We start from the raw sequence: 23,870 nt of genomic DNA, 5'->3' as shown, positions 1-23,870 counted from the left end.
AGGGGGATATAAAGGTGGGTTGAGGTGGTACAGTTCATCTGGTCTCCTGGTGAAGTCTGTGTGTGTGTGTGTGTGTGTGTGTGTGTGTGTGTGTGTGTGTGTGTGTGTGTGTGTGTGTGTGTGTGTGTGTGTGTGTGTGTGTGTGTGTGTGTGTGTGTGTGTACCTGACTCGGGGTGTGTGTAGGCAGTACAGTTGACCTGGTCTCCTGGGCCGGCAGAGTTGACAGCCGTAACGGTGAGCGTGAATTCTGCATCCGGCGCCAGCCCGCTGACCGTGTAATGGTTTGTGTAAGCCTGGTGTATGTATGCCTGTGAGCGTGTGTCCACCTGGTAGTACAGGATGAGTCCATTGGGGTTAGCTGGAGGCTCCCAGTGTAGAAACACAGAGTCCCAGCCCAGACCAGAGCAGGACAGGTTACCCACCACCTCTGACACTGGAACCAGCAGACACAGGGTTAACACAAGGGTTATTAACCACTTTCACATGCATATGGCACTTGATTTCTAGTTCCACAACCTCACACACGAACCTGATTCATTGGTTGTGAAGGACACAGGAGTGCTGTACTGGTCTCCATGACCCACTCTGGTGTAGCTAAACACACTGATCTCATATGAGCTGTGAGGCCGGATCCCACTCAGCTGTCCTTCTGTCCACGGACCTGTAGAGTTCTGACAGAGAGGAGGAGGAAGAGAGAGAGAAATCAGGAAATCTCATAGACAGAACATAGCAAAGTTACAGGACTCCAGTTTGACATATTTAATGTGTGTGTGTGTGCCATACCTGGTAAGTGAGTGTGTTTGTGTTGTTCTCCAGGATCCTGAAGCCGTAGTGTGTGACCACACCATTGGGTTCCAGAGAGGGTTCCCAGGTCAGCCACACAGAGAAGGCTGTGTGGTTATACAGAGACAGGTTCCGGGGAGGAGACATGGGACCTGGTGGAACACAATGTTAGAGTACATTACTGGCCTTCGTCTGTGTTCAGCGGCAGCAGTTGGAGGGGTTATGGTAGGTTAGAGGTTAATAGGAGATAAAGGTGAGAGGTTAAAGATGACCTGCTTCGTCTGTGTGCAGCATCAGTAGTAGCGGGGGTCCGGAGCCCTTGCGGGTGGCTGCGGTGATAGAGAGGTTGTAGGCTGTGTAGGGCAGCAGCAGTGTGAGTGTGAGGGTGGTGTTGGGGGTGTGTGTGGTGTTGGAGCCTCCAGGGCCGAACAGGGTGAGGGAATAGTCAGTTATCTCTCCGTTGGTCTCCAGGGGGCGCTGCCACACCACAGACACTGAGGAGGACGACAGGTTCCTACTGGACACCAGCACTGGAGCTGAACTGGGGACTGGAGGGAGAGGGTGAGTTAATAGTATGTGAGTGTATGAGTTTAAAATATGCGTGTGCATTTTATGTGTGTGTGTGTGAGAGTACGTAAGAAGACTCACTATCATCATCGGTCCTTACGTGCAGCAGGCTGGTGTGGTTGTGGGCAGGGCCGGCGCTGGTTGCCGGGGTAACAGTGAAGACGTAGGGATAGTACTTCCTGAGTTTGGTAAACAGGAAGACGTTGTCATTGGTTATCTTGGTGATGGTATTGTTGACAGCGGGGGGTCCGGGGGGGTTGCTGTTAGGTTTAGGGGGGTTCAGGGGTTCAGTGGTAAGGGGTAGTCCAGCCTCCTGCAGGGTGAGCAGGTAGAAGGGGCGTCCGTTGGGTTCCATAGGGGGGTCCCAGCTTACAATGATGGCCGTAGAACTGAAGATCTGAGCACTGAGGTTGTGGACCGGATCACTGGGCACTGTGGGGGAAGACGAGGAGTTAGTATGACTGACTGAACTACTATGCATCATTTATATCACTGAATACTAGGACTGCGTCCGAAATGATGGGTCAAGATGCATTACATAGCAAACAGGGTGTCATTGCTAAAACACTTCAAGCTACAGTATGTTGATGGATGCTGTATATACATGTAATACATCTCCACCCAAATCAACAATATCATTAAGAAATCAAACACTTGAGCCACCCCAGGGACAGAGAGACACACACAAAACAGCACTTCATCATCATCATCATCATCATCAGGATCCTCACCCCATGATCAACAGGGAGAACCTCAGTGTGAAAAGAAAACAAACATTTGACCAGAGAAACTTTGTTTTGAAAAACTTCAAGTCGAGGAAGTTTGAAGACAGACACTTTGAACAGCAGATACTCATCCTGGCTACACCCTCTTCTGGTGTCTATCCTCTAAGCTCCGGTCACTGAGTTTGACCATATTGAGAGAGCAAACTGAGCATGTGCACACCTCAGGAAACAGGGATGGAGAGAATAAGAGAAATGGAGATGGAGGAAACAGGAGGGAGGGGAGACCTCAGTGAAGGCAGATTGAGAGGCTGGTAATGTGGATGGATGGGTGGAGGAGAGAGGGCGGTGTGTGGGTGTCTGAGCCCAGGGCAGTGAGCCCTGCTGGGCTTGGCAGGGCAGGACAGGCAGGGTGGGCTGGAGGTCCGGTGGCTGGAGCACAGAGGCAGAGACATAGTCAGTATCAGAGACATCATCAGACAGAAACAGGAGTTAGGTACTATTATATGGCAGATGAACGCTGCAGTCTGTCTACGCCATTTTTCCCAAAATCACATAAAAACAAAGAGATCAAAACATGAACAATACCTGACTAGCTAGCTATGTTTTCTAATCCAGATGAATAATATCAGACATTTTATCTGGATTATCTATTTGACATGGACATTGCTACTTTTTCTTATAATCCAGGTGCTGCATTTCAACAGTGATTCATCTGCACCTGAAGCTACAGACAACATTAACAGATGACTGATCACTTCTCAACACTATCAACTACTAACACTGAGAGAATAATGACCTACTTACAAAACTATACAGGATGTCTATGTTGATAGCGTTGAAGGATTGATGCCAAGATCTGTTTACTAAATACATGGAGGCCTGTAGCATTGCTCCGTTTGGACAACAAGATATGATCAGATGTCCAAGATGTTAAAGACTAAACTTCCACCAGGTTCAGTAAAAGGAGACACAAACTGGTTGTCTGAGGTACGGAGGCCTCGGAGGGACAAAAAGGGCCAGTTTGTCAGACTGACATCGTTACCTCCATTCACTAGCCAGCTGAAAGTTACACTTCAATCTCAGAGTTTTTCCGTGATTTTAGTAAGTTCAAAAAGAGGTTGGAAAAAACAGTGCAGACTCTGTGTGTGTGTGTGTGTGTGTGTGTGTGTGTGTGTGTGTGTGTGTGTGTGTGTGTGTGACTGACCATCCTCTGGGGTGAGTAGGTTTAAGGGATCAGTATGGACCCCCCCATCCCCCTGCAGGGTGCTGGAGGTCAGCCAGAGGCTGTAGTTCTGTCCTCCTCTCAGGCCAGACAAACGGTAGGACAGGTCCTCCCCCGGGGAGACAGGGTCCAGCTCTGACACTGGGATATGCTAGGGGAGAGGGAAGAGAGAGACAATGCCCTTAAAGTAGAACATAACACACTTTTACACAAGTGTACAATGTGCGTGTTGTGTGTTACTCACCTGCTTTATAACAGCTTTATTGTCTGTGTAGTATACACTGTAGTGCTGTAAAACTCACCTGTTCTGTGACCGTGGTATTGTCTGAGTAGTACAGAGTGTAGTGCAGGAGTATTCCATTTGGCTGAGTGGGAGGTTGCCAGAGCATGGTCACCGAGGAAGAGGTCAGGTTCACCAACGACACATTCTGGGGAGGGTCAAACGGCACTGTGGAAGAGAATTGTGTGTTCAATAAAGATGAACTGTTGGCCTGGAGCATTTCTCAGTTTGGACTACAAGATTTTCAAAAGTTAAGGAACTAACTCTCTCTGTCTGTCTGTGTCTGTGTGTGTGTCTGTGTCTGTGTCTGTGTGTGTACACCTGTGTCAATAGTACTGAAGCTGATGTATATAAGGACTCCCCCGTCCCCCAGGCGTGTCCAGCTGGAGATAGAGGCATTGTAGCGACTCTCTGAGTCAACACTGATAACCACAGCTGTATCTGTCACGTTCTGCCACACCTCAGACGACTCATTCCTTAGAGAAGAGAGAAGGAAGGAGGATGAAGAAGAGAGAGACCATGTTGGAGCTAGCTGTGACTGCTCCTTCAATCAGAATGCCTCATCCCTCAACATCTTTTTCAACATCACATCAGCAGTAGGATTCAAACTATTGATCAATAATGAAATAAAAAACTCACCAGACTCTGACTATGTAGTAGAGGATCTCAGAGTTGGCCTCTTTCGGTGGTTCCCATGACAATTGTACCTCGTAGTCTGAAAATGTCCTGGCTAGCAGAAACTGAGGGGGAGTGTCTGGTTCTGAAACAGACTTATCATTGATTAGAACCAAAACACAGACACAGTGAAAACCACGCCACCTTGGGGAAATGGACTGGAAGAAGGAAGGTCTGTCTGCATTCTGTCTCATCTGTAAGTACAGCCCTGTGAAGAGAAGCTGATTGGTTAATCATCTGTAAGTACAACCCTGTGAAGAAAAGCTGATTGGGTGATCATCTGTAAGTACAGCCCTGTGAAGTGAAGCTGATTGGTTAATAGCATGGTTCTGGGCCTGTTGAATATCTCTGTGATAACCCCTGTGATGTCAGAGTGTCAGGAGAACCTGAAACCGAGAGAGGAAGTGACCTCACAGTAGTGAGATGAGAAGAAGAGGTAATGATGAACCTTCTGTGGTCCAGAGTCTCCAGTCACATTAACAACATGGTCCACAATGCAGCCACCTGAATTATAATGACTCTAACCATGGTCCCCCTCCCCCTCTCACCCCAGGGTCCCTCCCTCTGTTGGGGTGATGTTTAGGGGTTTACTGTGTGTGTGTGTGTGTGTGTGTGTGTGTGTGTGTGTGATGTTTGAGAGGCTCTCACCGTCCTCCAGAGTGGTAATGTTGAGAGGGTCACTGCTGTGGTTTCCGGAGCCAATACGTGTGTGTGCCTTCACCACCAGAGTGTATTGCGCAAACTTCCTCAGGTGTGTGATCTGGGCGTGGTTGATGGGTGTGGTCAGGTTGAGGAAGTGGGAGGAGTTTCGCAGCTCAAGGCTGTAAATCAAATCAAAGTCCATTTAAAGTGCATTTAGTCATCACGAGACAGTTCAAATATAGAAGCTAAGCAGAGATGTACCTGTAGTGTGTGATAACTCCGTTGGGCACCAGGGGGTGCTCCCATGTCACGTTCACCTCATTGGAACTGACAGACACGTAGGACAGGCCGTAGGAAGGACTACCCGGGACTAGAGAGGAGACACACACACTTCAACATGAGGCGTTAGTGTGTGAATGTGTCTAGTGTGTGTTTATGTGTGTGTGTAGACTCACCGTCCTCCCCAGACAGCATAGTGAGTGTGTCTGAGGTGTGGTTCCCGTGTCCGATGCGTGTGTATGCTCTGACAGAGACATTATAGTATGAAAACGGCCTTAGCCCTGTCAGAGTCACTCTGGGGACAGAGCTGTTCAACACTGCCACATACGATTGGTTCTCGTACAGAACCTCATACTGTTGGATCACCCCATTGGCTCTCTCCGGGGGCGACCAAGAGAGGGTGGTGGTGGAGGGAGAAGTGTCTACCACTGTTAACCCTACAGGCGGGGTGTCAGGTTCTGAGAGAGAGATAGAGAGGGGTAAGACTGGACTTTCTATCATTAAACCCACACAATGACAGAGGTGTGTGTGTGTGTATGTGTGTGTGTGTGGTATGTACCATCCTCGGGTGTGACAGCGAAAATATCGTCTAGGTCAGACAGAGAGCTCTCTCCTACAGCAGTAGATGCAGCCACTCGCAATTTATAACCTGTATACTTCTCCAGCCCTGAAACACACAGCAAGCAGTTTATAACCTGTATACTTCTCCAGCCCTGAAACACACAGCAAGCAGTTTATAACCTGTATACTTCTCCAGTCCTGAAACACACAGCAAGCAGTTTATAACCTGTATACTTCTCCAGTCCTGAAACACACAGCAAGCAGTTTATAACCTGTATACTTCTCCAGCCCTGAAACACACAGCAAGCAGTTTATAACCTGTATACTTCTCCAGTCCTGAAACACACAGCAAGCAGTTTATAACCTGTATACTTCTCCAGTCCTGAAACACACAGCAAGCAGTTTATAACCTGTATACTTCTCCAGCCCTGAAACACACAGCAAGCAGTTTATAACCTGTATACTTCTCCAGCCCTGAAACACACAGCAAGCAGTTTATAACCTGTATACTTCTCCAGTCCTGAAACACACAGCAAGCAGTTTATAACCTGTATACTTCTCCAGCCCTGAAACACACAGCAAGCAGTTTATAACCTGTATACTTCTCCAGCCCTGAAACACACAGCAAGCAGTTTATAACCTGTATACTTCTCCAGTCCTGAAACACACAGCAAGCAGTTTATAACCTGTATACTTCTCCAGCCCTGAAACACACAGCAAGCAGCCTAATACCAATACTTTACAGGCTTGAACCAGACTTGGACCATGTGTGTATACGTGTACATACGGTATGTGTTTGTTTGTGTGTGTGTGTGTTACCTGTGAGCAGTATGCTGGTGTTGTGTGTAATTCTCTGCAGGGCCCGGTTGCTGTGTAGGTTGAGTCCGTAGAGAGTGTAGTGTGTGATTCGTCCATTGGGGTTGAGGGGCAGAGTCCAGCTGACCAGGATAGAGGTGGAGCTAACATTCTGATAGGACACTCCTACCACTGAGCTAGGAACTACAACAACGCACAACAATAAACAACAACAATAAACAAACAATGACATTATTACAAAACTGTGTATAAATATATATCTGTGTGTACCCTGTTCGCGAGTCTTCTCAGTGACGCGTGTTGCAGGTCCCTCTCCAATAGTAGTAGCCGCGGTAACAGTGAAGGTGTAGTCAGTGAAGGGACTGAGACCAGAGACTAGGTAAGACAGCTCCTTAGCCTGCATGTCTATGACCTTGTCCCTCACATACACTCCTGGAACACACACACACACACACACACACACACACACACACACACACACACACACACACACACACACACACACACACACACACACACACACACACACACACACACACACACACACATGGTGTAAAGGACAGACTGTAGAGAGCAGTGGTAACACACCTCATTCATCAACTAGTCTTAAATGTTTAAAGTGTTATGACTCATGTACTGGAGGCAGCTCTGCAGAGTGGTCACTAGTTCTGTCCTTGAGCTGTTCTTATCTATTGATGTTCTGTATTATGTCATGTTTCATGTTTCATGTGGACCCCAGGAAGAGTAGCTGCTGCAATTGCAACAGACAATGGTGATCCTAATAAAATACCAAATAAACCTGATTTTAAACCTAACCCTAACAACACTGCTAAGCCTAATGCCTAAACCTAACCTTAAATTAAGACCAAAAAGCAAATTTTTGTTTTCATGAATTTACACAATATAGCCAATTTTGCCTTTGCAGTTGGCCCATCTAGTGGAAATCGCTCAGTTCTGCCTCCAGGGCAAGATTCCAGACAATAAATGTCAACTTGCGGTTAAAAGGTTAAAGGTTAGTGGTGAGTGCAGTACTTCCTGGGGTGCTGGATGCAACAGCCCTGGTGAAGAGGTATGTCAGGAGTGTCTGGAGGTGTCCAGTGGCTGCAGGTGCAGAGCGGGTAGAGAGGTGGGGCTTGCCAGAGGTGAGCTGGCTGGGCTGTGGGTGGGCAGTGAGCCAGGGGAGGGGTGTGGCCGGGGGTGAGGTCGTTAGGGAGAGTGAAGAGGTCCCTGAAGTCACATGGTCAAAGGTCAGAGGGGTGGAGTCTGGAAAGTCAGAGGTCTGGCCAGTCCCAGGGGCCATACTGGCCAGACTGGAGCCCTCAGTGACTGTAGGGTCAGTGTTGCTGATGTGCTCAAAGTTAGTGTTAGGGCTGGTTGGAGCGCTGTGTGTGCGGCTGATTGCAGTCCTGGTCATGCCGGTGATGAGCGTGTGGTCGGGGAGGGTGACCGTGAACGCAGGTAGGGAGGTGGTCAGGCTGTCAGCTGATCTCTTACGCCGGAGAGAGTGGTCAGGGATAACAGCAGCAAACGTTCCATCACCAAGGAGATCAGTGTAATTTAGATCCTAAAGATAAGATGAAAACATCAGAGACACACACACACACACACACACACACACACACACACACACACACACACACTAATCCAGACAGATAGAGTGGTACCTGTGTTCCAGTGAGGGTGATGTCCTGCAGCAGTGTGTTGTCAGAAAGAACCAGGAGTCTGTACTGTGTGATCAGACCGTTGGGCTGGGCAGGACTTCTCCAACTCACACGCACCGACACAGAGTCTACTGCTACTGCCTGCAGAGCCTGCACTGCACTGGGAGCTACACACACACACACACACACACAAACACAGACACACAGACAGACAGACAGTATTAGACCATATTAGACAGTATTAGACAGACAGTATCAGACAGACAGTATCAGACAGACAGTATTAGACAGTATTAGACAGACAGTATTAGACAGACAGTATCAGACAGACAGTATTCGACAGTATCAGACAGACAGTATCAGACAGACAGCATTAGACAATATCAGACAGCCAGTATTAGACAGCCAGTATTAGACAGACAGTATTAGACAGACAGTATCAGACAGACAGTATTCGACAGTATCAGACAGACAGTATCAGACAGACAGCATTAGACAATATCAGACAGACAGTATCAGACAGACAGTATTAGACAGACAGTATTAGACAGACAGTATCAGACAGACAGTATCAGACAGACAGTATTAGACAATATCAGACAGACAGTATCAGACAGACAGTATTAGACAATATCAGACAGACAGTATTAGACAGACAGTATTAGACAGAATGTTAGAGGGCCGGATATTTAGATGTCACCACACTGGCCAATAGGGAGAGTAAGGGCACCACACTGCTAGAGCACATCACTCAAGACACATGTTTGTGAGTGTGTTCTTACCCTCAGCAGGTGTCAGTACAGCAGTAAAGGCCTCAGGCCCCAGCAGGCCAGCAGACTTGGCCCGCACCGCCACTCTGTAGCGTGTGTAGGGTGTCAGACCAGAGTACACAAACCTCAGGTCCCATGTGCTGTTCTCATAGATAAACCCTGACACACACACACACACACACACACACACACACACACACACACACACACACACAGACACACACACACACACACACCATTCGGGTCAGATCTGCGACCTTCAGTGTTTTTACTTCAGCAAGTATTTTAAATGTAGTGATGTACTGTATGTGTGTGTTTACCTGTGGGGCCGTAGAGATAGATAACGTAGCTGAAACGTCCGGTAACGATGGTTGGGGGATCCCAGGAGACGGAGACCGACTTAGACGTCACGTTCCATACCAACAGGTTGTGGGGGGGGTCCTCTGGGGCTGCATCACACACATACATATCCACATGGTGAGAGATGAAGAGATAGGAACAGGTAGAGAGAGATGGAGAGATAGGAACAGGTAGAGAGAGATGGAGAGATAGGAACAGGTAGAGAGAGATGAAGAGATAGGAACAGATAGAGAGAGATGGAGAGATAGGAACAGATAGAGAGAGATGAAGAGATAGGAACAGATGGAGAGAGATGGAGAGATAGGAACAGGTAGAGAGAGATGGAGAGATAGGAACAGATAGAGAGAGATGGAGAGATAGGAACAGGTAGAGAGAGATGAAGAGATAGGAACAGATAGAGAGAGATGAAGAGATAGGAACAGATAGAGAGAGATGAAGAGATAGGAACAGATGGAGAGAGATGGAGAGATAGGAACAGATAGAGAGAGATGAAGAGATAGGAACAGGTAGAGAGAGATGGAGAGATAGGAACAGATAGAGAGAGATGAAGAGATAGGAACAGATAGAGAGAGATGAAGAGATAGGAACAGATAGAGAGAGATGAAGAGATAGGAACAGATGGAGAGATAGGAACAGATAGAGAGATGGAGAGATAGAGAGATAATAACAGATATAGAGAGAGATCGAGACAGAGATATCCCATTGGCAAAAACTGGTTGAATCAATGTTGTTTCCACATAATTTTAACCCCCAAAATCTGTGCGATGACATTGAATCAAACTCATTGGATTTGCAAAAAGTCAACAACATAAGGGCATTTTTCACCAAACTTTTAACTTAAATCCACTGACATTGAATTCACAATAGCTGACAACACAACCAAAAGTAAATGAAAATTAGACGTTGAACTAACGTCTGTGCCCAGTGGGATGTAGATGGAGAGAGATGGAGTGTGTGGGTGTGTACCTGACTCAGGCATGCGGACCATGGTGGAGGCGACCTGTCCCTCTCCGTCGGAGGTGAAAGCGGACACTTCGAAGACGTATGCTGTGTAAGGTCGCAGCTGGTCCACCCCTACGGATATTGGTACGGCCCAGGTGGCGGCGGGCGGGACGGCTGACAGGGTGACGGGAGGAGAGGACGCTGTCAGAGCTGTCACCTCTGACGGACTGGGGGTCCCACGAGACAGAATGTCTGCTGCATCCTACACACACACACACACACACACACAAACACACATTTAAGTACACGAAAGACAGAGAGAGAGAGAGTGAGTGAGTGAGTGAGTGAGTGAGTGAGTGAGTGAGTGAGTGAGTGAGTGAGTGAGTGAGTGAGTGAGTGAAAGAGAAAGAGAAAGAGAGAGAGAAAAACTGGGGGCCTGCAGCACTGTTCTGGTTGTACAACAATATATTTTCTGAACGTTTAAAAACCAGTTGAAAAATCTCATCTCATCTAGATAGTCTTCTGTTAACGATGTGGTCAGAGTATCTGTGTAGAGAGAGAGAAAGAAGCAGACAAACAGAGAGAGAGAAAGAAAGAGAAAGACATACGTTGCAGTGTGGTAGCGCTCCGGTCATGATGTCCTCAGCATCCAGCTCCAGTATGCGGACGGTCTGACCAGTACGAGCGTGTTTGGCTTTGACCGCAAACTTGGTGATCAGACCGTTGATGCGGAGTGGCAGGAGCCAAGTGACCACTACAAACGTGTGGTTCTCAGCAAACGCTGTCAGGTTAGTCACCAGGCCTGGGGCTGACAAAGGGTTACAGTTGTCTGTTTGTGTAAGTGTGTGTTTGTGTGTGTTTGTATGTTATTTGTGGATACCTACGAGCCTCAGCAGTTTTGATGTACAGAGACTTGCTATAGGGTCCAATACCAGCAGAGTTTTCTGCTGCAACCTGGACAGGGCGAGAGGAGAGAGAGAGAGAGAGTATTAATCATCATTACTAATTCAGGGTTAAGTCGTCAGATCTTCACCATGTTAATCTCTACCAGTGGTCAGGGACGTTTATTGATGCAACAGTCACATAACACCAGGCAGGCAGATATACACACTGACTACAGGGACATCCATAGCACCCTGTAGCCTACTGCTAGCTTGTCTTTGAAGCTAAGCAAGGTTGGGCCTCTCTGGATTGGAGGTCAGATGATGCTGGTTGATGATGATGATGCAAGATGGGGTCACTATTTCCTCTAGTCTTAAGGAGACCCCAGCTTCACAGTGACAGGGAGGGCACTACCCTGTAGAGAGTGCCATCCTTCAGATGTGAGGTTAGAGTGAAGTTCTATTAAGTGAAAACTATGAACCATAATCACACACAGCGTATTGGCAGAATAGTCTGTGGGAAATAAACAGCATGGCTGATCCATAGATATTTTTACGTTATAAATCATTTAATTTAAAACACACATTTAAAACACACATTCTACCATATGCTTACGTTACATTTCTATTGAATGATGTAAGTGTAATTGATGGGAGAGGCTATATGGACACGCCTGGTGCCCAAATTGATGACGTGAAGGACGAATTGGGAAAAGTGGAATCGGTCAGAAAGACCAGGAGCGATATATTGAAAGAAAAGTGCAAAAGGAGAAAGCTCTGTGACTCTAAAAGATATCGACATATGACGTGGAAAGCTGTGATTTTCAGAGTAGGGCACCGGTTAAAGGTGTCATCGCTGGTGTCTCGTTGGATATAAAGGCTGTGTGGTTTATGGATAACATGCCAGGAGTGGTAGACGCATGTGGCTTGACTTGAATGATAGGCGTAAAGAAGGAGCAAAGTCTATCAGTTTTACTTTCATTTGATGAAGTGATTCTCCCGACTTATGTAAAACTTGGGTATTTGAGATATGCGGTGAGACCGTATGTACAGAAGCCGCTGCAGTGTTACAGCTTGTTTCTGTAATTGTGATGGGAATCATGTTCCAGTTCCCAGAGTGCCCTGTAAAAACGAAGGAGGTCGCAGTAGCTAGGATCAGGGCTATCCAGCAGGACTCCTATGTGGAGGCAGTGAAAATAGCTGACGGAGTGAGTAGTAGAGAGGAGATGGTAGGTGATGCCATGCAGGAGAAGGATCCTGACACACTAACAGTGAAGAAGGTGGACTTTGTTGCGTTTATAGCACAAGTGATGAATTGCACTAGTCAAATGAATAAAACAATCTAAGAAGCTAGATATCATTGTGAAGGCTTGCTGTTTGGGGTTTTAGGCTGGGTTTCTGTACAGCACTTTGAGATATCAGCTGATGTACGAAGGGCTATATAAATAAATTTGATTTGATTTGATTTGAAGGCGGCAAATAGATTTCTGGCTATTCAGGACTTGACAGCCAAAATGTTACGGGGAGCACTAAATGGCGAAGTTCCCCCTTCCCAAGTTCCTGAATCTGTGTAGGGATCTGAAAATACATTAAAATCTGACTGAAGGAGTAAACATTTTTTTAAATGATATATTATTTTTTAAATTCAGGGTAGTAGAGTGAATTTTGGTTAGTGTTTTTGGTAATTAGTATGTATTTGTTCATCCAAAACAGCTTTGTTTTTTGGGATATCATTTTTTTACTACCTCGTACAGCAGGTGGCAGCAATACACCTTATGAGAGTAGTCTGCTAATAAACCTTGAAGAAGAAATTGATGACTTATGTCGCACAGATGAGCATTGATTGGAACACATCCTACAAAAAAGGTACTCTGAGTGCTGGGAACATGAACAAAATCTGAATACAAGTTTTGGGTGGATAGGCAATGGCAAGGCGAGAGAGATGGGGTGGTTTGGGAGGGAGTTCAGCCCCTCTGTGGTTCGTCCTCCATTTCCCACCTTGGTTGCTCCCTCTGACAGTGATAGATCTAGGGTTGCTTGAGAGGGTAAGATATGTTGAGGAAGGAATAGATTCAGTTGTAAGTGAACACTTAAGAACGCAATAATATGCTTTTTTGAATATATTCACATATGGGTCTAAGGACCTAAAACAGGGAGGACAGGTGCAGCTTTTAGTGTTCCTGAGTTTAAGGTTACAGTGGAAAAAGGAGCAACAGATCATTTATCTGTTTACACAACGGAGTTGCTGGCCATATTCTTGGCTGCAGAGTGGGTGGAGGAGGTGAGGCCAGACGGTAGTCATCTGCTCTCACTGCTGTACAGCACTGATAAGATTCAATTCATCTGTGTCTCAGCGCAGACAGGGTTGTATGAGGGTTTGCAGAGCTTGTATAGGGTGAGACAGATGGGGGTATTTGTGATGATCCTCGGTACCAGCTCATGTGGGAGTAGAGGGGAATGAGGAGGTGGATGTTATCGCCAAGCAGGCTCTTGTACATCCTAACGTTGAGATGAAATTCAAATCAGTAAAGCAGAAGCCAAGGGGTTGATAAAAACAGTGGTTAAAAACAAATGGCAAGAGTTGTGGAAAAGGGAGGGAAAGGGATGACAGCTGTATAAGATCCAGGAAAAGGTGGGGGCAGGGAGGTTCTCAGGCAGAGAGAGATGGGAGGAAAGTGTAGTCACAAGGCTGAGACTGGGACACACAAGGCTCAATAGTACATTGACATTGGTGGGGAACCATCCGACTGGGAGGAGTGATCAGGGCCAGTCCTTGCCATTCTGCTGCCCTTGGCGAGACCAAAAATTGCTGGCTATGATTGGTTCAGATTTTGTCCGGACCGGACTAAAAACCAATGTCCGTGGATGTGGAAATCAAGGCCGGTCCGGACTGCACCAAAAAAAGATGTCCAAAAGGTACCGGCGTCAGGTCCATGCTTATTGAGGCGTAGCCTACAATGTTGCCTGAAATTGAATTTTATGAATGAATGCACTGATCACGACAGTGGGGTGAAACACCTGGACAGTTGTGATTGTACATTCCATACTGTCCATTTTACTTTGACCTGTCTTGTTTTTAGAATATGTTGTTTGTTAACATGAAAGCACATTTTTGAATTGATTGGGAGCCATTTAGGTTAGGCTATTTGTTCGGAGACACCTGCATGATGTACAAAGTGTCCATCTCATTACAGTTAGTTTTCCCTATCACGTATGAATTGTCTTTTTACCTTGTTTTTTCAACCAGTCCAGTTGGAGGCGGCAATACACCTTTTGGGGTTATAGTCAGCCATAAAATCCACAGAAGAAGAAGGAGAGTGGAGAGGAATGGATTCGGTTCAGTCAGCTGTCCTGAGCCTTTCCCAGCTAGTTAGTTTATGCTGGCTAGAAGGATGGCGCTAGTTCAAACGTGTAGTATTGGTCACCATCTGGAACGACAAGCCGGTGTGAATGACCAGTGCACTTGCTTAACCGGGCAGTTATCACATGTCACTGGCGCTTGCTAACGTGGCCAATTTGTTCCATCCCAATTAATAATATTTTGAGTAGGAAAGCAGCCTAGACGTGAAATAACTTGTAATATTGGTATATATCTGGATGTCCCCGTAATACAGTATACTGCTCAATGTGGGAGAGTTTGCGCTGCAAGCCGCCAACTCAACAACATGGGGTGTCTCGCTCCTGAGTCCTGATTTCCAAGCACTGCTCTCATGCAGTAACTCAGAGGGAAGTAGCTAGATAGTGTAGCTAATATCAGGCCAGGGTGACAGCTAAAGCACATTTATTGCTTTTGTAGTCCGATAAAAACTGAATGATTCTGAACACTCCAAGTCCCAACTTCGGCAGACACGTTTCAAATGATCGCTGAAGCGTCTAGCCACCAGTGTAAACTACCTGGCTCATTAGGTTGACTGACAGAATAGAATCCATTCATTCCCATATGACATAAATTTTGGGCACCAGGCATGTCTGTATAGCCTCTCCAGTGCATGATTACCTTCTAGATGTGTGTGTGAAAGAGAGCAGACGTTACTTACAGTATGTTTACTGTATGAGTGTTACCTTGATGTTATAGGTAGACCCTGGTAAGAAGAGGTTGAGAAGGGTCTCAGGGATGTCCAGGTGTTTGGTCACCTCTTTGAAGGTGGGGTCTGGATATGGACACACCTCTTTGTACCTATTCAATTAAATAGAAACAACTTTATTTAAAACACCAGATGATATACAAACAACTTTATTTCAACTTTATTTAGAAGTAAATAGTGGTGGAATATCAACACCCTATTCCACCCCTTATAGTGTTATTCCCCTAATAGTGTTCCAGGAGAAGGCTTAATCTGGGTCTACATCATATGGCTCCTTACCTGATGACATAACCGTCGACGCGGGAGTCAGAGGGCATGGTCCAAGACAGAAGGATGCCATTGGAGCCCACCCTCTCCCCCTCTAGATTGGTGGGAGGGGATGTTGGGGCTGGGAGAAAAGGAGGGAGAGGAAATGAAAAGAGACGAGACGAGACGAGAACTGTTAAGGCCATATTCCCCAAAATCTCCTAAAAATCTGATATATGTGACATTAGAAAGAATCCAATCCATACTTATCAGTACATACTGCCAAAACTAGGAAGTCCTGTCAACAAATTGGGAGGATGGTGAGAGACATTGTGAAAGATACTGTTGTTGTTTGCTATTGGGTCAACCAGCTGGGTGTTTGTATGTACAGTGCCTTGCGAAAGTATTCGGCCCACTTGAACTTTGCGACCTTTTGCCACATTTCAGGCTTCAAACATAAAGATATAAAACTGTATTTTTTTGTGAAGAATCAACAACAAGTGGGACACAATCATGAAGTGGAACGCCATTTATTGGATATTTCAAACTTTTTTAACAAATCAAAAACTGAAAAATTGGGCGTGCAAAATCAGCCCCTTTACTTTCAGGGCAGCAAACTCTCTCCAGAAGTTCAGTGAGAATCTCTGAATGATCCAATGTTGACCTAAATGACTAATGATGATAAATACAATCCACCTGTGTGTAATCAAGTCTCCGTATAAATGCACCTGCACTGTGATAGTCTCAGAGGTCCGTTAAAAGCGCAGAGAGCATCATGAAGAACAAGGAACACACCAGGCAGGTCCGAGATACTGTTGTGAAGAAGTTTAAAGCCGGATTTGGATACAAAAAGATTTCCCAAGCTTTAAACATCCCAAGGAACACTGTACAAGCGATAATATTGAAATGGAAGGAGTATCAGACCACTGCAAATCTACCAAGACCTGGCCGTCCCTCTAAACTTTCAGCTCATACAAGGAGAAGACTGATCAGAGATGCAGCCAAGAGGCCCATGATCACTCTGGATGAACTGCAGAGATCTACAGCTGAGGTGGGAGACTCTGTCCATAGGACAACAATCAGTCGTATATTGCACAAATCTGGCCTTTATGGAAGAGTGGCAAGAAGAAAGCCATTTCTTAAAGATATCCATAAAAAGTGTCGTTTAAAGTTTGCCACAAGCCACCTGGGAGACACACCAAACATGTGGAAGAAGGTGCTCTGGTCAGATGAAACCAAAATTGAACTTTTTGGCAACAATGCAAAACGTTATGTTTGGCGTAAAAGCAACACAGCTCATCACCCTGAACACACCATCCCCACTGTCAAACATAGTGGTGGCAGCATCATGGTTTGGGCCTGCTTTTCTTCAGCAGGGACAGGGAAGATGGTTAAAATTGATGGGAAGATGGATGGAGCCAAATACAGGACCATTCTGGAAGAAAACCTGATGGAGTCTGCAAAAGACTGGGACAGAGATTTGTCTTCCAACAAGACAATGATCCAAAACATAAAGCAAAATCTACAATGGAATGGTTAAAAAATAAACATATCCAGGTGTTAGAATGGCCAAGTCAAAGTCCAGACCTGAATCCAATCGAGAATCTGTGGAAAGAACTGAAAACTGCTGTTCACAAATGCTCTCCATCCAACCTCACTGAGCTCGAGCTGTTTTGCAAGGAGGAATGGGAAAAAAATTCAGTCTCTCGATGTGCAAAACTGATAGAGACATACCCCAAGCGACTTACAGCTGTAATCGCAGCAAAAGGTGGCGCTACAAAGTATTAACTTAAGGGGGCTGAATAATTTTGCACGCCCAATTTTTCAGTTTTTGATTTGTTAAAAAAGTTTGAAATATCCAAGAAATGTCGTTCCACTTCATGATTGTGTCCCACTTGTTGTTGATTCTTCACAAAAAAATACAGTTTTATATCTTTATGTTTGAAGCCTGAAATGTGGCAAAAGGTCGCAAAGTTCAAGGGGGCCGAATACGTTCGCAAGGCACTGTATGTATGTGTGTGTGTGTGTGTGTGTGTGTGGGGGGGGGGGGGGGGGGTTATTGGTGTGTGTGACCAGCTTGCTCTTTTCCGGTGAATAGATGCTCAGAGCTATGGCATTTCACTGACATTCACTACAGCATCATTCATTCTACTTAGCAAGGCTAGTGTTACCACACACACACACACACAAACGTGCACACACCTACCTACAAACACACACACACCTACACACCGCACGCACATAAACCTACACACACCTACAAACACACACACACCTACACACTGAACGCACACACACACACAGGGTGGGAGATAATAAACATTAGCAGCCATTATCAGCAGAGGGCAGCAGCAGAACAGACCCAATGTTTCCTCAGAGCAGACCACTATCATTTCAGCTGTAACACATCTCACCGGTCTTGTTGGTGTTGATTATACGGCTGACCGGTGGGCTGAGGTTGGAGGAGGAGGCGGCGGTCACCATGACCGTAAACACTGTTCGAGGACTCAGACTGGATACGTCAGCCTGAGGAGAGACTACATGATCAGAACATGACCACAACCACAACACAACTACAGTATGTGGTTGTAGATGTGTGTGTGTGTGTGTGGAGCAAGTCTAACCTGTGAGTGTGTGTATCCCAGGTAGAAGGTGATGATCAGGAGAAGAGTGATGGCCATGCTGGAGCTAGCCCAGTTATCCCAGTTAGCTGTTAGCCCAGTTACCAGTTAGCCTAGTTACCAGTTAGCTGTTAGCCCAGTAAGCCCAATTAGCTGTTAGCCCAGTTAGCTGTTTGCTGGTCAGAGGCAGCAGGTTAGAGAGAAAGAGGCAATGTCAGCTCAATGTTAGAGGGCTTAGCACCATTGTTCAATCCAATGTTGCAATTTAGCTACAGCAGGTCACAGTGTTACAGCAGTTTAGATCTTAGAGCCGTTGTCCAGGCCTAACGTAGTAACCCAGTCCACAGTTAGCGACAGTTAGCCACGGTTAGCAGGTTAGATTCGACGATATTCAGGGCAGTACATGCCACCATAATGTAGAAACAATTAGAGCAGGAAAGTTACAATAGTAGTAGTCCAGTCTTATGATAGCAACAGGTTAGCTACAGCAGTAGTAGTTGTAGTCCAGGTCTGGTAGTAACCCAGTCCACCGTTAGCAGTCATTCAGTGGTCAGCAGTTAGCCGGTTAGGTCAGAGAGAGGCAGGGCAGTGTGTACACCATAACTCCATGCAGGAGAGCAGCTTCACCAAATGAATGATTCAGGGTTGAGCTCAGGAGGTCTACCTAATAAATAATGAGCTCTATTACTCAACCTGTGTGTGTATGTGTATGCGTTTGTGTTAGGTTACGCTGGGGGTATCTGACACCTGGCTGCTGAGCAAGGTCGGGAAGGGGTGGGATCTGGGTGAGGGAGAGGTATGTGTTAGTATACGTGTGTGTGTGTGTCTCCATAACTCACTTGTGTTGATGTTTACAGAAGCAGATTAACTCCTGTCTCCACTTCTACTGATAACATCTACTGTGTAATAGCTTCTGTGTGTGTGTGTTTACCTGTACGAGTCTGTCGACTGTGCGGTAGACAGAGACAGTTCCTTGGTTGGGAAGCAGGCTGACGAGGTACTGGTCCACACACCCCTCTGACTGCTCCCAACGCAGAGAGAAGTTCTGAGCAGACACACTAACCACATTTACACCACGCACACGGCCCGGCACTAAGGGATACAGAGAGAGAGAAAGATAAAAAGAGAGGGGGGGATAGATGGAGGGACACAGAGAGAGAGAGATATTTTATGCACGTGTATAACTTATTGAGAGACCCCTGCTTAAACCCATGCTTAAAATCAGGGAAGTTGTGGTCAGAGTAATGTAGTTTTGTATTACAGTCAGGTACCTGTGGTAACAGTTAGGGAGGCAGCTGTCCCTGCCTCTCCTCGTCTAATGCGCTCCACGCTCATGTTGTACATACAGCCATCCCTCAACCCAGTTACTGTAGCAACCTGCCTCTCCTTGGAGACCTCTATCGTATGTGCTTGCGAGCCATTTCCAACAGTTACCCTGTGGAAGTCAAACTGGCCAAAGGCAGCGTCCCACCTCACCACGGCACAGGAAGAGTTAACATAGAGCAGAGAGAGGGAACACACACCGGCCGGACCTGCATCAGACAAACACACACGTTAATATAACATCTGAATATGAGATTAGATGAGCTCTGTCTCAGTCTCTGACTCTCCACAGCTGAGGGTCAAAGGTTACTACTAGGAGCTCTGATATGGCCCTGATATGGCTAGCCACATTAAGTGTTGCCATAAAGAGGTTGATTTGTGTGTGTGTATGTGTCTTACGTGTGGAGAACTGTGTAGTGACAGGCTGGCTGAAGTCTGATACCAGCAGGCTCAGGACGGTGATGTCATAATCTGATCCTGGGGTCAAACCTCCTACCTGGAGACTGTTGCTATGAACCGCCATCTCACGACATGATGACTTGTCCCCAGACAGACACAACAGCAGCTAAGGAGAACACACAGACACAAACACATATACACACACAATCGGACAAAACATTGGAAAGTTGTGTTTGGGCAGTGATAAACCATAAATCAACGACACACGAACAGCGTGTCTGTTTTATTTGGACGGAATTTATTTTCTATAGTATACAGTAAGTCAGGGGTTCTCAAAGTGAGGTATGCGGGGGTTTGCGTCCAGAAAAAAAATATATATATACAGTCAAAAGTTTGGACACACTTACTCATTCAAAGGTTTTTCTTTATTTTTACTATTGTTTACATTGTTGAATAATGGTGAAGACATAAAAACTATGAATTAACACATATTGAATCATGAAGTAACCAAAAAAGTGTTAAAAAATCCAAATATATTTATATTTGAGATTCTTCAAAGTAGCCACCCTTTGCTAAGATGACAGCTTGGCACACTCTTGGCATTCTCTAAACCAGCTTCACTTGGAATGCTTTTCCAGCAGTCTTGAAGGAGGTCCCACACATGCTGAGCACTTGTTGACTGCTTTTCCTTCACTCTGCAGTCAACTCATCCCAAACCATCTCAATTGGGTTGAGGTCGGGTGAATGTGGAGGCCAGGTCATCTGATGCAGCACTCCATCACTCTCCTTCTTGGTCAGATAGCCTTTACACAGCCTGGAGGAGTGTTGGGTCATTGTCCTGTTGAAAAACAAATGATAGTCACACTAAGTGCAAATGAGATGGAATTGTGTATCGCTGTAGAATGCTGTGGTAGCCATGCTGGTTAAGTGTGCCTTGAATTCTAAATAAATCACGACAGTGTCACCAGCAAAGCACCCCAACACCATCACACCTCCTCCATGCTTAACGGCGCCACACATGCAGAGATCATCCGTTCACCTACTCTGCATATCACAAAGACATGGCGGTTGGAACCAAAAATCTCAAATTTAGACTCATCAGCCCAAAGGACAGATTTCCACCGTTCTAACGTCCTAGTGGTTAGAGCGTTCGGCCAGTAACTGGAAGGTTGCTGGATCGAATCCCCACGCTGACAAGGTAAAAATCTGTAGTTCTGCCCCTGAGCAAGGCACTTAATCCACTGTTCCCTGGCTCCAAAGACGTGGATGTCAATTTAAGCAGCCCCCCACACCTCGCTGACTCAGAGGGGTTGGGTTAAATGCGGAAGACACATTTGAGTTGAATGGATTCAGTTGTACCACTGAGTAGCTATCCCCCTTTCCCATTGCTCGTGTTTCTTGGCCAAAGCAAGTCTCTTCTCACTGTTGGAAGGCCTGATTCACGCATTCTCTTCTGAACAGTTGATGTTGAGATGTGTCTGTTACTTGAACTCCGTGAAGCATTTATTTGGGTTGCAATTTCTGAGGTGCAGTTAACTCTAGTGAACTTATCTTCTGCAGCAGAGGTAACTCCATGTCTTTGTTCCATGTGGCAGTACTCATGTGAGCCAGTTTCATCATAGCACTTGAAGAAACTTTGAAAGTTCATGACATTTTCCAGATTGACTGACCTTCATGTCTTAAAGTGATGATGGCCTGTCGTTTCTCTTTGCTTATTTGAGCTGTTCTTACCATAATATGGACTTGGTCTTTTACCAAATAGAGCTATCTTCTGTATACCAAGAGTGTGCAAAGCTGTCATCAAGGCAAAGGGAGGCTACTTTGAAGAATCTCAAATATAAAATACATTTAGATTTTTAAACACTTTGTTTGGTTACTACATGATTCCATATGTGTTATTTCATAGTTTTGATGTCTTCACTATTATTCTACAATGTAGAAAGTAGTAAAAATACAGAAAAACCCTGGAATGAGTAGGGGTGTCCAAACTTTGGACAGGTGCTGTATATATTTGTAAACTAGGTGGTTCGAGACCTGAATGCTGATTGGCTGACAGCCGTGGTATATCAGACCATATATGCGTATGACAAAATATTTATTTTTACTGCTCTAATTACATTGGTAACCAGTTTATAATAGCAATAAGGCACCTTGGGGGTTTGTGATATACGGCGAATATACCATGGCTAAGGGCTGTATCCAGGCACTCCGCGTTGCGTTGTGCGCAAGAACCACCCTTAGCCATGGTACAGTATAAATACAAAAAGGTGTATCTTAACGCTACAGCATACAATTACATTCTAGAAGATTCTGTGCTTCCAAATTTGTGGCAACAGTTTGGGGAAGGCCCTTTCCTGTTTCAGCATAACAATGCCCCCGTGCACAAAACGAGGTCCACACTGAAGTTGGGCGATTAGGACTGGCTGATGTTGGAACAGCTCTTGCTGAGCCACTCAAGGACATTCAGAGACTTGTCCCGAAGCCACTCCTGCGTTGTCTTGGCTGTGTACTTAGGGTCATTGTCCTGTTGGAAGGTGAACCTTCACCCCAGCCTAAGGTCATGGAGCAGGTTTCATTAAGGATCTCTCTGTACTTTGCTCCATTCATCTTTCCCTCGATCCTAACTAGTCTCCCCACAGCATGATGCTGCCACCACCATGCTTCACCGTAGGGATTGTGCCAGGTTTCCTCCAGACGGGACACTTCAGGCCAAAGAGATCAACCTTGGTTTCGTCAGACTACAGAATCTTGTTTCTCATGGTCTGAGAGTCCTTTTGGTGCCCTTTGGCAAACTCCAAGCAGGTTGTCATGTGCCTTTTACTGAGGAGTGGCTTCCGTCTCAGCTATCTGGCAACCATAAAGGCCTGATTGGTGGAGTGCTGCAGAGATGCTTGTCCTTCTGGAAGGTTCTCCCATCTCCACAGAGGAACTCTGGAGCTCTGTCAGGGTGACCATCGGTATTTGGTCACCTCCCTGACCAAGGCCCTTCTCAGTTTGGCCGAGTCTTGGTGGTTCCAAACTTCTTCCATTTAAGATTGATGGAGGCCACTGTGTTCTTGGACCTTCAATGCTGCAATAGTTTTTTGTTACTCTTCCCCAGATTTGTGCCTTGACACAATCCTGTCTCAGAGCTCTACAGACAATTCCTTCGACCACATGGCTTAGTTTTTGCTCTGACATGCACTGTCAACTGTGGGATCTTATATAGACAGGTGTATGCCTTTCCAAATCATGTCTAATCACAGGTGGACTCCAATCAAGTTGTAGAAAAATCTCAAGGAGGATCACTGGATACCCAGTTGTCATACTTGAGTAAAAGTATAGATACCTTAATAGAAAGTTACTCAAGTAAAAGTAAAAGTCAACCAGTAAAATACTACTTGAATAAAAGTCTAAAAGTATTTGGTTCTAAATATACTTAAGTATCAAACATAAAAGTAAAAGTATAACTCATTTAAAATTCCTTCTATTAAGCAAAGCAGCAGCACCATTTTCTTGTTTTATGGATAGCCAGAGGCACACTCCAACTCACACATAATTTACAAAAGACGCATTTGTGCGATGAGACAAGGATATCCCTGCCGGCCAAACCCTCCCTAACCCGGACGACGCTGGGCCAATTGTGCGCCGCCCCATTGGCCTCCCGGTCATGGCCGGCTGCGACAGAGCCTGGACTCAAACCCAGAATCTCTAGTGGCACAGCTAGCACTGCGATGCAGTGCCTTAGACCACTGCGTCACTCGGGAGGCTCAACTTATTTTTTAATACATAAATGCACTGTAATTTAAGCTTTAACCCTCCTATTATGTTGGGGGTCAATTTGACCCATTCCCACTTTGAGTTGTCTAAAATACGAGTTAAACTCTCCATGAAATTAAAGGACTTCTCCTAATTTAGGGTCAGGAACCTAACTTCAAAATGTGGACACGCTGATGTGTTGTGGAATCTCTGTGTAGATTTTGTGTACAAACATGATGTTGTGGGTCATTTTGACCCGGAGGCTTTCATGTGTATAGATATTATCACAGGTC

General features: G+C 45.8%; 2 protein-coding genes across 3 annotated transcripts in view; both read right to left on the bottom strand.

Annotated features, from left to right (window-relative positions):
• The window catches only part of ptprq (protein tyrosine phosphatase receptor type Q), a 46,004-nt gene that overhangs the window by 10,275 nt on the left and 11,859 nt on the right, over window positions 1–23,870 (bottom strand). For both annotated transcript variants that reach the window (XM_031802028.1, XM_031802029.1), the window contains exons 15-38: window positions 19,840–20,005; window positions 19,389–19,649; window positions 19,049–19,209; window positions 17,911–18,022; window positions 15,530–15,638; window positions 15,228–15,342; window positions 11,169–11,238; window positions 10,893–11,092; window positions 10,309–10,546; window positions 9,303–9,431; window positions 8,995–9,141; window positions 8,216–8,379; window positions 8,046–8,115; window positions 6,822–6,983; window positions 6,555–6,734; window positions 5,734–5,841; window positions 5,351–5,632; window positions 5,157–5,265; window positions 4,902–5,074; window positions 1,433–1,783; window positions 1,057–1,332; window positions 785–936; window positions 531–672; window positions 165–434 (exon numbers count right to left, since the gene is read on the bottom strand). In XM_031802028.1, coding sequence (XP_031657888.1) covers window positions 165–434; window positions 531–672; window positions 785–936; window positions 1,057–1,332; window positions 1,433–1,783; window positions 4,902–5,074; window positions 5,157–5,265; window positions 5,351–5,632; window positions 5,734–5,841; window positions 6,555–6,734; window positions 6,822–6,983; window positions 8,046–8,115; window positions 8,216–8,379; window positions 8,995–9,141; window positions 9,303–9,431; window positions 10,309–10,546; window positions 10,893–11,092; window positions 11,169–11,238; window positions 15,228–15,342; window positions 15,530–15,638; window positions 17,911–18,022; window positions 19,049–19,209; window positions 19,389–19,649; window positions 19,840–20,005 — 4,147 coding nt within the window. The remainder of the gene's footprint in view (window positions 1–164; window positions 435–530; window positions 673–784; window positions 937–1,056; window positions 1,333–1,432; window positions 1,784–4,901; window positions 5,075–5,156; window positions 5,266–5,350; window positions 5,633–5,733; window positions 5,842–6,554; window positions 6,735–6,821; window positions 6,984–8,045; window positions 8,116–8,215; window positions 8,380–8,994; window positions 9,142–9,302; window positions 9,432–10,308; window positions 10,547–10,892; window positions 11,093–11,168; window positions 11,239–15,227; window positions 15,343–15,529; window positions 15,639–17,910; window positions 18,023–19,048; window positions 19,210–19,388; window positions 19,650–19,839; window positions 20,006–23,870) is intronic.
• On the bottom strand, window positions 1,846–4,880 carry LOC116356364 (phosphatidylinositol phosphatase PTPRQ-like). Its single transcript, XM_031802030.1, has 5 exons — window positions 4,218–4,880; window positions 3,900–4,054; window positions 3,601–3,746; window positions 3,281–3,449; window positions 1,846–2,505 (listed from the first exon to the last, which is right to left on the bottom strand). The coding sequence occupies exons 1-5, from the start codon at window positions 4,445–4,447 to the stop codon at window positions 2,363–2,365; spliced, it is 843 nt and encodes a 280-aa protein (XP_031657890.1). The 5' UTR covers window positions 4,448–4,880; the 3' UTR covers window positions 1,846–2,362.

This window comes from Oncorhynchus kisutch, linkage group LG22 (genome assembly GCF_002021735.2).
Source record: "Oncorhynchus kisutch isolate 150728-3 linkage group LG22, Okis_V2, whole genome shotgun sequence".
NCBI classification, from domain to species: domain Eukaryota; kingdom Metazoa; phylum Chordata; class Actinopteri; order Salmoniformes; family Salmonidae; genus Oncorhynchus; species Oncorhynchus kisutch.
Note: the sequence above shows the minus strand (reverse complement) of the source record. Positions and strands in the feature narration are given on the sequence as shown.

Coding starts and splice junctions, on each gene's coding strand:
- LOC116356364 (XM_031802030.1), bottom strand. CDS start 4,447: ATGAGACAGAATGCAGACAGACCTTCCTTCTTCCAGTCCATTTCCCCA. Junction 3,747..3,899: donor CTTCAGTACTATTGACACAG/GTGTACACACAC, acceptor TCTCTTCCACAG/TGCCGTTTGACCCTCCCCAG. Junction 2,506..3,280: donor CCTACTCACCCCAGAGGATG/GTCAGTCACACA, acceptor TCTGTGCTCCAG/CCACCGGACCTCCAGCCCAC.